Below are 14,241 nucleotides of genomic sequence, written 5' to 3'. Positions count from 1 at the left end.
GCTTCCTCATCAGAGTCCCAAGGAATTCAGTTGAAGGGGTGACTTATTATAACTGTAAGATCAGAGGGAAGTCAGCATTCAACCTCACCTAACACAGTCATGGATATTGTCTTTGCAGAATCCTACCAACTTGGTTTTTATGTGCACGGTCTAAATCCAGGCAAAATTAAAGAATATACTTGCAGATATAAGTTGGATGATATCCAAGTCTATAGTAAGTACCCAGTTTGGTGCTTCCAAATGACCCACTTCCCACACTGCTCTTCAGTACTTATAGCAAACCAAGGCTTCAAACCCCTTCACTGTAGAAACTCTGAGGATAAAGGCAGCGTGGACAATGGAAGAAGGGCCCTAGCTGGGAAGACTGCCCACCTTGCCCTTCAGCTCAGGCCAAGGAGTGATCAACCCTCAATACATCAAGAGCATCTTGGATCAGGGCTTATCCCTACAGAGGCTGGACTTGGGGTACTGGGTCTGCCCTCACTGCTATATTACTCGCACACTTTACTTGGCCTTCACTTCCCTTGGGAAATAAAGATGTGAATCTCACAAATCTTCCGGTGAGTAGTGGAGGCAGTCCCAGGACCCTCAGTCTGTTCCAGCTGCGCTGAGCTCTCCAAGAAGGGTGGAGTCACCTGGGATTGAGAGCAGATGCCAGTCACCAGGGCTGGACACTGGAATCCTGGCTCAGATCCACTTTGTATGTGTGATCTTGACCTAATGAGTGTTTTGTTCTCAGTCTCTATTATCTGTACTATACAGTGGATCCGATGCAGTAGACTCACTAAGACCTATCATGCATGTAAAGCTACTATTTGAAAATACTCAGGTACCAGATGTTGCTCCACAATAGGTGAGTGGCCTGAGAAAGCCCACAGTAGGGGCAGGAGATGAGCCCTCACCACTGAGGTGGGTATGATCTCCCCCACAGAGTGCCTGGGGACAGCTGGACTTCCTCTTCCTCCTCAACTCTGCCAGTTAGCCCCCTGATACACTGATTTGATATGATTGTTTTATATTCAATGACTTCTCATTCCAAAGCCATCTGGAAAACCCAGTGCAAGTCCTCTCCCTCAGCACCCTTCTGGGCCATCTTTCCTTCTTCCACCGGTGCATAGGATGGGCAGGGCTCTGCCATGACAATACTCCCACACTGCACAGTGTGCAGATGACCTCAGGGAGTGAAATTTCCTACAATTTATACTTTCTCAGGAGTGATTAGGACTAAGTAAATCATTTGTATGGAGAGCTAATGTTTATTGAGCACCCACTCTATTGGGTAATGTGCAAAGTACCTTACACATACTATCACAATTAATTCTCAAAAGAGACCCATTGTTATTTCTCTGTACAGAGCTGATGTAGCCATACTTACAGGTGGTCTAATTGCCCATCTGTGTCTACTGGACCTTCAACCTTATTGATAACAGATTTATAGAAAGGCTGCTGCTGTTAAGTTGCTTCAGTCGTGTCCGACTCTGTGCGACCCCATAGACAGCAGCCCACCAGGCTCCCCCGTCCCTGGGATTCTCCAGGCAAGAACACTAGATACAACCTATCCCCCCATGAAATGCATTTAGATAAACCCCCTGGGGTCTATGACTCTATAGCTTTCCCACTCTTGGCTCACCAGTATTTCTCTCTGAGGTGGACCAGCAACAAGGCTCACACATGAGACTCCGTCACACAGTCCTGGGCTCCTCTGCTGACCACCACACTGCATGTGGTTGGAGGCTGGCCAGAGTGGCAGGGCAGCACTGTTCATTGCCAAGAGCAGTGATACATCAATGAGGATAGATTGGGCTGATTTTAATTACATTTTCCTCTAACAAAAACATCTCAGAAGACATTTTAATAAAGAGGTATAACAAAGAATAATTTTTAATCAATATTTGTACATGTTTTATGTTGTCTATCTTTGGTATATAATATTTTTTATATTAAGAAACCTTTAAAATTGGCAATGGAAATATTTGATTTAATCAATTAATAGTGATTTGAAAGCTCCTCTGCAGTCAAGCCGGAGAAGCCAATGGCAAGCCACTCCAGTACTCTTGCCTAGGAAATCCCATGGACGGAGAAGCCTGGTAGGCTGCAGTCCATGGGGTCTCTACGAGTCAGACATGACTGAGCGACTTCACTTTCACTTTTCACTTTCACACATTGGAGAAGGAAATGGCAATCCACTCCAGTGTTCTTGCCTGGAGAATCCCAGGGACAGGGGAGCCTGGTGGGCTGCCGTCTATGGGGTCGCACAGAGTCAGACACAACTGACGCGACTTAGCAGCAGCAGCAGCAGCTGCAGTCAAGCATGCATTTCTTGGCCTTCAATATACAAAGGCAGCAGAAGGGGAGAGGCAGAAGGATGGACAAGTCCATTGACGTTCTTTTCATGTGGTTTTCTTTTAGATAAAGAACCTGCTTCTGTGAGTAATGAAAAAATAACTTGCCAAGGACATGTTTTTGCTAAGACTGGACAGTAAGTGTTTATGTTCTGGGGCCATTTGGGCAGGTTTCCCCACCATGAGGAGTCCAGAATGTGGGATGCCCCATTTAGTGAGGGCAGCACACATCTGTCTCCAGGAGGGCTCAGGCATCCTCCACCCCTGCCCTGGATGATAATCCCCTGAGATGTTCAGGGATCTTCTGTGGGCCAGGCTCTGCTGAGGAGGGCAGGATGTGGGAGATGGTGTGTCCCATGGATGGTACCTTTACTCCGGGCAGCTTTTCCAAATAAAGCCAACATGCTGTGTATGTACAGAGGAGTCAGGATGGTGACACATACAGCCATCCCTTGTCACTAAGCCCATGATCATGAGGGCATCTGACCCCATGCAGGGCTCCTCACTGCCTCATCTGCTTTCATTTCAGAGCTCGATCTCATGTTGTTTGGGGATGAACTCCCTTTACCCATGCTGCCTGCAGTACAGTAACCCCAAATTCCTATAGTCAGGGCCTTCAGAGGAGAGCTGGGGCTACAGATTGAGCCAAGTGTAAGCACTGTATCTATCCTGTCTCTTGGGTTACCATCTGCCCTTTCTGTTCTTTTAGAGTGATTGTTGTTGATTACTCTCTGGACCTGGGCAAGACCTACAGCAAGAGATCCTTGAAAGTTACCAGCAAGGATTGTGTAAGTGACAGTGTGGGTGGGGTGCAGCTGTCCTCCAGACGTGCTCTACAGGGAAGATACCCTGAAAATCAATAGAGAGGAACAATGTCCTCACAGAAGAGCCAGCAAGTAGCCTGTGTGCACAGGCCCCTTGAACAATACCTCTCAGCCATATCCCATTGTTGAAAAGTTGTTTCCCCAATTCGCTTTGTGAAATTCAGGCCAGTGCTTTTACAATACACCTGGGGCATCGGTCTAGGCCTTGCAGAAACTCTACCCTCTCTGTGAACTAAGCGTCACTGAAGGCACTTGAAATATACCAATTCAAGCTCTAAGCAATTCTAGAAACAGTGTTGATATTCTGCACCATGCCACCTCCCCTGGCCAGGCCTTGTGGTGGGGAGCTCAAGGCTCCAGCCTGGATTCCATCCAGAGTGAGTGTAAGAAGCTGGGATATTGTGTACTAGAAGACAGATTCCAGGCCCTTTGAGACCCTTCAGTCAGTTCAGTTCAGTCGCCCAGGCGTGTCCGACTCTTTGCAACCCCATGAATCACAGCACGCCAGGCCTCCCTGTCCATCACCAACTCCCGGAGTTCACTCAAACTCATGTCCATCGAGTCGGCGATGCCATCCAGCCATCTCATTCTCTGTCGTCCCCTTCTCCTCCTGACCCCAATCCTTCCCAGCATCAGAGTCTTTTCCAGTGAGTCAACTCGTCACATGAGGTGGCCAAAGTATCGGAGTTTCAGCTTTAGCATCAGTCCTTCCAATGAACACCCAGGATTGATCTCCTTTAGAATGGACCGGTTGGATCTCCTTGCAGTCCAAGAGACTCTCAAGAGTCTTCTCCAGCACCACAGTTCAAAAGCATCAATTCTTCAGTGATCAGCTTTCTTCACAGGCCCTCCAAATCAGGGTCCCAGACCCAGGAGTCTGGAGGGTGGGAACAGCTGTGGCCATGATCAGTCAGGGTGTGTCTTCACTGCATTGGTGCAGCAGCAGGCAGGGCTCTGAATCCACTTAAGACCATCACAGCCCCAGCCTCCCAAGTCTGTTTGGGGAACACTGGCGGTCACTTTGCCGAGGTCATCAGCCTCCCTTCTGCCTCTCCTCCTTTCTCATGCTCCTCCACTGCCCCTCTCTGCAAAATGGCTCTGACCTCTGCAGGGAGACTCTGCCCTTTGTTCCTGGGGAGTTGGCAGGGCTGTGGGGAGGGCGGGGCTCAGCTCAGGAAGAGGAAACTGGGAACAAAGGCTGCTCCCAGGGACTGCTTTTCTCAGCTCTATGGCACCCAGGTTACTTAGCCTGGGGCACCCCTACCTGGTTGACAGAGTCTCTCAGCCTGAAGTGAGGTTTCTCTGGAAGGAGGGACACCTGTGCCTAATGCTACTGCCCCTGTGTCCAGTCTCAGCTGTGAGGGTTCCCTGAGTGTGACGGCCCCCATGTGCATCTGCCTTCTCTGCTCCCTGCACATCTTCCCAGGAACCTGAGACTGAACCTCCACATTTTGTACTACGAGACCTGCCACCTGAGAATCAGCCATCCACAGGCACATTGAGAAGAGAATGTGGCTCCAGGCCCAGCACAGGGTCACCCTCAGCCTGACTGGGCCCCTTCTTCCAGCAGCCCTGTTTCCTGAGCACAAGCTCTCCATACCCCTTTCCCTTTTGCTTCTCTCCAGCAGAGCTGTTGATGTGGGGAAGAGCTGGGCACTGCAGGTCCATGTACACAGCACACCATCCTTGGTTATGAACAACAAGAGAACAGAGCCCATTCTTAAAGCCCCCATGTGGACCCAGCCTGTGCTGGGACTTTTCTATAGCCTCTGTCCAACGTGCTCAAGTACCCACTTACTTCCTCACCACAGATGTGAGATGGAGCCTCAGAGAGTATCTTTACCCAAGGCTGAAGAGCCAGAGAGTAGGGAAGAGAAGCTAACTGGTAGGTGAGCTAACTGGTAGGTGATCAGGGTCTCCTACCTCTTCTCTTGCACCCCCACTTCTCAGGGGCCCCACAGCCCTCCCTCACACATCTGTGTGTCACAGCTTTTTGTGGTCTTCACAAAACCCCAGTGCTCTCAGCCAAGGCAGGCAGTGAGGGATGGGCTATCACTCCTTAGAGGACTGAACTTCCTTGACAGGGCACTGGAGAGAGCCTCTGAGCAGGGCCAGGTCTTCACAGTGGCTCTCTATGGGTCCTGTAGATGAGGCAACATGAGTAGACTGGGAAGGCCAATGTGGAAATGGGTAGTGGGTGCCTTGGAGGAGATCACCCAAGGCAACTCCAGGACCTTGGTATGTGTGCCTTCTATAGGGTAAGCCTTTTGAGCCCATCATTGTCCCAATGACCAGGATCTGAGTTCTGAGATTTTTCCACAGAAGAAAGATCCATTGCACACATTTGTCTCTCAGGAGGCCATAAGGTCCATGGTTGTCCATAGGAGGAGGTCCCACTACCTGAGGGTGTCTCATAGGAGAAGGACTCAGTCTACATGTTTGTCACACAGGTGGAGCCCCCAGTGCCCACAGTGCCCACAGTGCCCACAGAGTATCCGGCTCCCAGCAACCTTCTCTTGTTACTTTCACTCATCCCACTCCTGGCCATGATCTCATTGCTGCTTCTCTGCATCTGGTGCTACAGAAGGGTGAGTGATCTCTGCCTGCATAGCATAGAAATCCAGGTTTTCACAAACCCCTGAGGAGCCTGGGCATGTGTCTCACCCACAACCCCACCTGTGGGCAGGCTCCCATCAGCTCTGGGGTGTTCACACCAGCAAACAAGGAACACACTCTGTCCTCCCATCCCCGGGCATAAATACAGCCACCTGCCTCCTGCTTTCATCTTCACAGGGAGGTGGTCTAGGGGTTGTCCCAGCCCCTGGGGAGAAGGGACTCCACACACACCCTGAGACTAGGACCTCCCCAGAGCAGTCAAGCTTCTGAAGGATTCAAGTGAACCAAACCTCAGGAGTCTCTGCTGTTGAGTGAAGAAGAGGGGTCTGCAGGGACACTGATGGGAGGGAGAGGCAGCCTGGAGGCTGCTAACTTCCAGGGCGATTGTGCCTTTGAAAACAGAATGGATCCCTGCCCATCTCGGGTACTTTCCATCACTCATCACTGATCACTAAATCACCAGAATCCACATGCCTATGCTGGACACAAAGGGGCAGAAATGAAGCAACCACCACCTTTGCCCACAGCAGCTCACTGTATGCCGTCTGGTCTGATATTGGTACCTGGGGGACATTGAGGATAAATGTCACTTTCAGAGTGTGTGTGTGGCATGTTTTCTGATAATGGTAAAAGACAGAGTCTAACCCCAGGGAGGGAGGTAAGGGGAGGAGAGGAGGGCTGTAAGGAGTTTTCTCTTGTCTTCATTTGATGTCTGAACTGTTGATAAAAACTCCCAGGTGAGGCCTCTATCAGGTCCAGGTTTCTTAGTCTACCTGTTTCCCACTTGACCCTACATGAAGATGTCAATTTCCCTTTGAAAACTGAGGAGTTTGAGGCCCAGCGGGGTGGAACCTTGCTGCTCATAGATGCTCAGGCCTTGGGCACCTAGGTTGACACCCCAATGCTCATGTTTTGTCCCCCGCCAATGCTGCTGAGCAGGATCCCCTCCTGAATGCATGACTGAGCCAGAGACCTCCACGCCAATATCAGCTGTGTTTATATCTCTTTAACATCCTAGATCTCCAAGGAGCCAAAACCAGTCCCAAAACCAGTCCCAAAGGTAAGTGGTGTGTTTGGTCCTGATGTTGCCTGCTCAGAGAGGTCTCTGCTGCCTACATGAAATATCTTCTTCCTGCCCCTCAAGCTCCCTCCTACTTGGGCAGCAAGAACTGACATAAAGAAGAGAGTGACAGAGGGACAGGGAGGGAGCCCAGAGAGGATGTGAGACTCGCAAAATGTCTCCCAGATAACACCATTCCTCAACTCCCAACATGGCCTGATCGAAGGCCTTTAGCACTGAATCAGCAATGTGAGAAATCCTGTTTCAGAAACAGCTGTGATTTCTCCTGAAATCAATGGACTTATTATTATTCACAAAGGAATGGTCCTTCAAGTACTCAGGCAAGTTTTCGGAAAAGGATCCTCAGGTTTCAGGCACCTGAAAGATATATGTGTTGGGCTCCGTTTCCTTGATCTTCACCCCTGGCTCATGTCAGGGTAAGGGTTTTGGTGGGGTTTTGGTGGGGTCAACCTTTAGGAACTGGGGGCTAAGGAAGGAGGAGAGAGTCTTACATGGCATTGAGCTGTGAGGGAGGTGCAGCCCAAATGAGCACGGAACAAAGGGTCAGAAGAGGATGCTGTGGCAGACTCGGGGTGGGGACCCAAACCAGGGTCCATAAGAAGTAGTTAGAGCAAGGGGCTTGTGGCCCAAAACAGAGGGACCTGAGTCTGAGATCTAGTGGCAAACAGGGTCTCTGCAGGGCTGGCATCAACACTGGCTGTGATGGGGCCTGGGGGGAGGGGGCTCGATCTGCCAGAGGCAGGTGAATGCAGCCTTGTCACCTGCTACTGCTGCACCCCTGACAGCCTCCATCACATGGCACAGCCTCGCACCCAGCCTCTCCTACAGGACGCCCTCTGGGAACCAAGGAGGCAGGATAGAGTTTGTTGAACTTTGAAGAAGAGCCACCTTTGTAAGCCAAATGGAGCTGGTGTGCTTTCATATGGAGGCCACTCTCTTACTGTGCCGGGTGCTGCTCATTTGTCCTTGATTCTCCAACAAACATTTGCTGAGTGGCCAGTATTTGACAGGTGCCAGGGCAACAGAGGTCATGTGTCTGCACCCAGGAGCTGCCAGACAAGGACTCAGACAATTATTTTCTCTTTCTAGAAGCCATTCCCTGCACAGACCAGAGTGATTGTCTCCTGCGGTGGGTACCAGGAAGACACGCTAAGACAGATGGAGGTGAGAAAGGTCCTCAGGAAGGGAGGGATGACCTCCTCCAGACTGGGGAGTCAGAGGAGCAGGAAGCCAGTTCCTACAGTAGAGAGCTGTGCCCCAAGTTCTGGTTGGTTGGAGATAAGCTTTATGGGCACTGTATGTTGGTCACATGATGCCAGAGAAAATCTGGAGGCCTCTCTAACCTGGGCGCTTAGAGGAAGACAATAGGTATAAGGGCTCAGGTGCCCACTACCTCCAGGTAGTCCCCACATCATAGTCTCTCCCTGGATGTTGGTGGCTGGCTCACAGTGGGCCAGTCACTGGTCCTCACAGAAGTTGTCATCAGCTTTAGTAATGGCCTGGATTTCATTGGACAGTGATTAGATGAGTGAAACAAACTGAATGACAAACAGTCTCATGCTGGTCACAAGAAAAAATATTTCTGAGCCAAGTTCTTACCATGATTAATCTACTCAGAAGTGCCTATGGCTCCTGCTACCCTTGCAGAAGTCTGCTCATTGAGAGAGAGAACTCACTGCAGTATCTTTGTAGGCTACGAGATGGGGTTATAAAGGCCACATGGAGGAGGGGGCCTGAGGATACTTCCCTCTCCCAGAGACTCTCTAGCTCCCATCAGTGGAACTAGATCCCAGTCTGGCAGAGGTGTGAGAGAGAATAGCGACAGAGAGGGCCTGGAGTGTATGAGGAAGAAAGAACCCACCATTTCTGCCCACCTTTTCCCTCCCATCCTGGTCCTGCCTCTGACCTTGGTAGGATCCACTGCCTCCCCATAAAGGCAGCATCTGTGCTTAGAGTTTCTTCACAACCACATTAATATTTCAGGGGAAACTGGATACCTTATGTGACTTTGTTCAGCGCTGCAACCAGATGCCATCGATGTGGTGTCCGCCCAGGAACATGGTGAGCAGGGCACAGGGATACTCCCTGTGGGCTGGGAGCTTGTTTTTGTCCTTAACATTTGCCCCCTTAGGCTGTAGGTCAAAGATCCCTATCCAAGGCTCCACTCACCAGTGTGCTTGAATTTGTGGTCAGGCCTACTACTCCCATTCACCCTGAAGTCCAGTCCCACCCACCTGCATGCCTCCTGCACTGAGGAACCTCCACAGTGGGAGCATACTCACAGTCCACATATAGGGAATACCCCTGAAGTGCCTGATTCTGGTGATCAAGGAGCTTTGTTCTTCTGGATCCACAGAAAAGTTTCCACATAAGACCATTCCTTCAAGATCAGAAGATGTAGCTGATCCAGTAACACACAGAAACAGAGAGTTAGGCAAAATAGGACACAGAGGGGGAAAATGAAAAGGAGAAAAACGTCAAAGAACTAAATGAAAGGGAGATAAGTGAGCAACATGATAAAGGTAGGATGCTCATCAAACTCAGAGGAAATATTTGAATACAGTAAAAACTTCAAAATAGAGATGTAAAATATAGAAAAGAACCAACATGAGCTGAACAATGCAATAACTGAAATTTAAAGTACACTACATAAAATTTCCCAGTCACGGAGCCACCACTGAGGACTCAGCAGCCCCATGCTCAAGCCCCCTCACTTCCTGATGCTCCACCCACCCCTGCCCACCTTCTCCCACCACCACCTTCCACAGGCCATGTCCACCAAAGAAAAGGAATCATATTGTATGTCTGCTATCCCAGAACCTCCACTCTTTTGACCCCTTTGCTGATGCAAGTAAGGGTGATGATCTGCTTCCTGCTGGCACTGAGGATTATATTCATATAAGAATTCAACAGAGAAATGGCAGGAAGACCCTTACTACTGTCCAAGGGATCACTGATGATTACGATAAAAAGAAACTAGTTATCTTAAACTTAAGGCATTCAAGAAGAAATTCATCTGCAGTGGTACTGTAATTGAGTATCCAGAATATGGAGAAGTATTTCAGCTATAGGGTAACCAGCACAAGAACATAAGCCAGCTCCTAGTAGAGATTGAACTAGCTAAGGACCCCTGAAGGTTCAGGGATTTTAAGTGCTTTTGGCTCACTGAAGCTTAAGTGAGGATTTCGTTGCAATGAGTAGAGTTTCCCTTCTGTCCTTTGTCACAAGTTTAAAAACCTCACAGCTTGCATAATGTAACCATTTGGGGTCTGCTTTTAACTTGGACTAATATAACTCCTTCATGTAATTAACTGAAAAGAGCCATGCTATCTAGTCTTGAAGTCCCTCATTTAAGTAGAGGTCAAGCAGTAGGTGCCTGGCAGTGTCCAGCCTGAAACAAAGCAGTAACAGTGATGTTTCAGCAAAGTCTACCCCCCAAGATCACAGGTGGCTATTTCTGGCCAGAAGCTCCTCTGCAGTCTCTCTGCAGAGTTCCCTGCCCTGAGAGAATGTCACCACCTGAACAGCCCTTGATGAAGCGGAGAGTGAAGGATGGGTGAGGCAGCTGTACTGCTAGAGGGCACCTTCAGTGGTCAGGGAAAGATTTCCTGATGTCTCCAACATGACCCAGTGGGCAGAGCTTAGAGCAGCTGCCCTCCAGTGAGGTGACAGGACATCTGACTTGCCACCAAGGTATTTTTGACTAGACATGTCCTAGTTAATCGATGTCTAAACTAGAATGTGAGGCCACCCTTCTATCAGTTAAACTTTTCATAAAGGAATAAATTTCAAACCGATCTTACCAGTCTTGTGGCTGTAGAGCTTGCAACTTACTAGTAGCAGCTGCCCGATGCTATGTGAACTAAACTGGTTTTGGTGGGCTTTTCTTTTTCCCTCCCTCTTCAGTTTTAATGTTATGTAATATATTTAAACCCTTACTTAAATAAAACTTGTTTTCAGGAAAAAAAATACACTACATAAAATGAACAGCAGAATAGATGATGCAGAAGAAGGGAGCAGGAAATTGGAAGTCAAATTAGTGAAAATCACCCCATCAGAACAGCAAAAAGAAAACAGAATCCTAAAAAATCAGGATAGTTTAAGGGATTTCTAGGACTACCTCAGCATAACAACATTCATATTATAGAGTTCTCAGTAGAAGAAAGAACGAAAGGGACAGAAAACTTACCTGAAGAAATGACTGAAATTTTCCCTAACCTAGAAAAGGAAGCAAATATTCAAGTCAAGGAATCATGGAGAGTCCCAAGCAAGATTAACCTAAAAATACTTACACCAAGACACCTTATAATTAAAATGTCAAAATTTAGAGATAAAGAGAAAATTATAAAGGCAGCAGGAGAAAAACAACTAGTTACATGTAAAGAAGCCCCCATAAAACCATGCACCACTATTTCAGCAGAAATTCTATAATCAAAGGGCTGAAAAGAAAAAAATTTATGACCAAGAATTTTCTATCTGGCAAGTTTACCATTTATAATTGAAGGAGTGGCAAAGAATTTCCCAGACAAGCAAAAGCTAAGAGTCCATCACTACTAAACTAACCACACAACAAAAGTTATAAAAAGACTTATTTAAGTGAAAAGTTAGAGAAGGAGATGACTACTCATTCCAGTATTCTTGCCTGGGAAATTCCATGGACAAAAGAGCCTGGCAGGCTATAGTCATTGGGATTGCAAAGGGTCAGACACAACTTAGTGATTACACAACAACATGCCTTCTTTGGGGCTTCCCAGGTGACTCAGTGGTGAAGAATCCACCTGCCAAGCAGGAGACTCAGGTTAAATCCTTGAGTCAAGAAGACCCCCTGGAGAAGGAAATGGCAACCCAATCCAGTATTCTTTTTTTTTTTTATTGAAGGCTAATTACTTTACAACATTATATTGGTTTGTTTTGCCATACATTGACATGAATCCACCCGGGGTGTACATGTGTTCCCCTTCTTGAACCCACCTCCCTCCTCCCCTTATCCTCTCCCCGGGTCATCCCCATGCACCAGCCCCAAGCATCCTGTATCATGCGTCAAACCTGGACTGGCGATTCGTTTCACATATGATAATATACATGCTTCAATGCCATTCTCCCAAATCATCCCACCCTCACCCTCTCCCACAGACTCCAAAAGACTGTTCTATATGCCTGTGTCTCTTTTGCTGTCTTGTATACAGGGTTATTGTTACCATCTTTCTGAATTCCATATATATGCGTTAGTATACTGTATCGGTGTTTTTTTTTCTGGCTTACTTCACTCTGTATAATAGGCTCCAGTTTCATCCACCTCATTAGAACTGATTCAAATGTATTCTACTCCTTAGAAGGAAAGTTATGACCAACCTAGATAGTATATTAAAAAGCAGAGACATTACTTTGCCAACCAAGGTCTAGTCAAGGCTATGGTTTTTCCAGGGGTCATGTATAGATGTGAGAGTTGGACTGTGAAGAAAGCTGATCGCCGAGGAATTGATGCTTTTGAACTGTGGTGTTGGAGAAGACTCTTGAGAGTCCCTTGGACTGCAAGGAGATCCAACCAGTCCATTCTAAAGGAGATCAATCCTGGGTGTTCATTGGAAGGACTGATGCTAAAGCTGAAACTGCAATACTTTGGCCACCTCATGCGACAAGTTGACTCACTGGAAAAGACTCTGATGCTGGGAAGGATTGGGGGCAGGAGGTGAAGGGGACGACAGAGAATGAGATGGCTGGATGGCGTCACTGACTCGATGGTCGTGAATTTGAGTGGACTCCAGGAGTTGGTGATGGACAGGGAGGCCTGGCGTGCTGTGATTCATGGGGTCGCAAAGAGTCGGACACGACTGAGCAACTGAACTGAACTGAACTGAATACTCCATTGTGTATATGTACCAAAGATTTCTTATCCATTCGTCTGCAGATGGACATCTAGGTTCCTTCCATGTCCTCGCTATTATAAACAGTGCTGCGATGAACACTGGAGTACATGTGTCTCTTTCAATTCTGGTTTCCTCAGTGTGTATGCCCAGGAGTGCGATTGCTGGGTCGTATATTTCCAGTTTTTTAAGGAATCTCCACACTGTTCTCCATAGTGGCTGTACTAGTTTGCATTCCCACCAGCAATGTAAGAGGGTTCCCTTTTCGCCACACCCTCTCTAGCATTTATTGCTTGTAAACTTTTAGATAGCAGCCATTCTGACTGGCATGAAATGGTAACTCATTGTGGTTTTGATTTGCATTTCTCTGATTATGAGGGATGTTTAGCATTATTTCATATGTTGGTTAGCCATCTGTATGTCTTCTTTGGAGAAATGTCTGTTTAGTTCTTTGGTCCATTTTTTGATTGGGTCGTTTATTTTTCTGGAATTGAGCTGCAGGAGCTACTAGTATATTTTGGAGATTAATTCTTTGTCAGTTGTTTCATTTGCTATTATTTTCTCCCATTCTGAAGGCTGTCTTTTTACCTTGCTTATAGTTTCCTTTGCTGTGCAGAAGCTTTTGATTTTAATTAGGTCCCATTTGTTTATTTTTGCTTTTATTTCCAATATTCTGGGAGGTGGGTCATGGAGGATCCTGCTGTGATTTATGTCGGAGAGTGTTTTGCCTATGTTCTCCTCTAGGAGTTTTATAGTTTCTGGTCTTACATTTAGAGCTTTAATCCATTTTGAGTTTATTTTTGTGTATAGTATTAGAGAGTGTTCTAGTTTCATTCTTTTACAAGTGGCTGACCAGTTTTCCCAGCACCACTTGTTAAAGAGACTGTCTTTTCTCCATTTTGTATTCTTGCCTCCTTTGTCAAAGATAAGGTGTCCATAGGTGCGTGGATTTGAAAGCCCAATCCAGTATTCTTGCCTGAAAAACCCCATGGACAGAGAAGCCTGGGGGGCTACAGTCCATGGGGTCACAAGGAGTCAGACATGACTTAGTAACTAAATAACAAATGAAAAGGATAGGACCATAAATAGAAATGATATATTTTTTAAAAATCTCACTGGTAAAAGCAAAGAATGTAAAGATAGTGTGAAGGTTTAAAGACCAGACAATTTAAATAAACTACAAACACAATAATTAATCAAGGGATAAACAAAATAAAAAGATGCAAAATATGGTATCAAAATTGTAAAACATTGATAGGGTGGAAATGCAGTGTTTTTAGATTGCATTCAAATGTAAGTGACAATCAGCGTAGATTACTAGATACATAGTTTGTTAAACTTAAAACACAGAGCAACTACAAACCATAAATGTATAAATGGTACACAGAAAGTAAGAGAAATAAATCCAAATATAACACTCAAGAAAACCATCAAATTGCAATAAAAGACAGCAGGAGAAGAAAAGAACATAGAAAGAAACATACACACACAATTGACAAAATGGCAATAAGTAC

General features: G+C 46.9%; 1 protein-coding gene and 1 pseudogene across 1 annotated transcript in view; both read left to right on the top strand.

The window, feature by feature from the left end:
- LOC148775980 (anthrax toxin receptor-like) overlaps positions 1 to 14,241 on the top strand; it is a 44,510-nt gene that overhangs the window by 24,934 nt on the left and 5,335 nt on the right. Inside the window, exons 10-16 of the mRNA XM_088842482.1 lie at positions 119 to 214; positions 2,410 to 2,479; positions 3,052 to 3,130; positions 5,617 to 5,754; positions 6,801 to 6,842; positions 7,953 to 8,027; positions 8,847 to 8,924. Of these exons, the coding sequence (XP_088698608.1) occupies positions 119 to 214; positions 2,410 to 2,479; positions 3,052 to 3,130; positions 5,617 to 5,754; positions 6,801 to 6,842; positions 7,953 to 8,027; positions 8,847 to 8,924 (578 nt within the window). The remainder of the gene's footprint in view (positions 1 to 118; positions 215 to 2,409; positions 2,480 to 3,051; positions 3,131 to 5,616; positions 5,755 to 6,800; positions 6,843 to 7,952; positions 8,028 to 8,846; positions 8,925 to 14,241) is intronic.
- LOC148775981 (eukaryotic translation initiation factor 1 pseudogene) lies at positions 9,377 to 10,014 on the top strand (annotated as a pseudogene).

The sequence above is a fragment of the Moschus berezovskii genome, chromosome 12 (genome assembly GCF_049115385.1).
Source record: "Moschus berezovskii isolate FMDL1 chromosome 12, NW_MosBer_1.0, whole genome shotgun sequence".
Classification (NCBI taxonomy): Eukaryota; Metazoa; Chordata; class Mammalia; order Artiodactyla; family Moschidae; genus Moschus; species Moschus berezovskii.
This window is presented reverse-complemented; position numbering and strand designations above follow the sequence as displayed.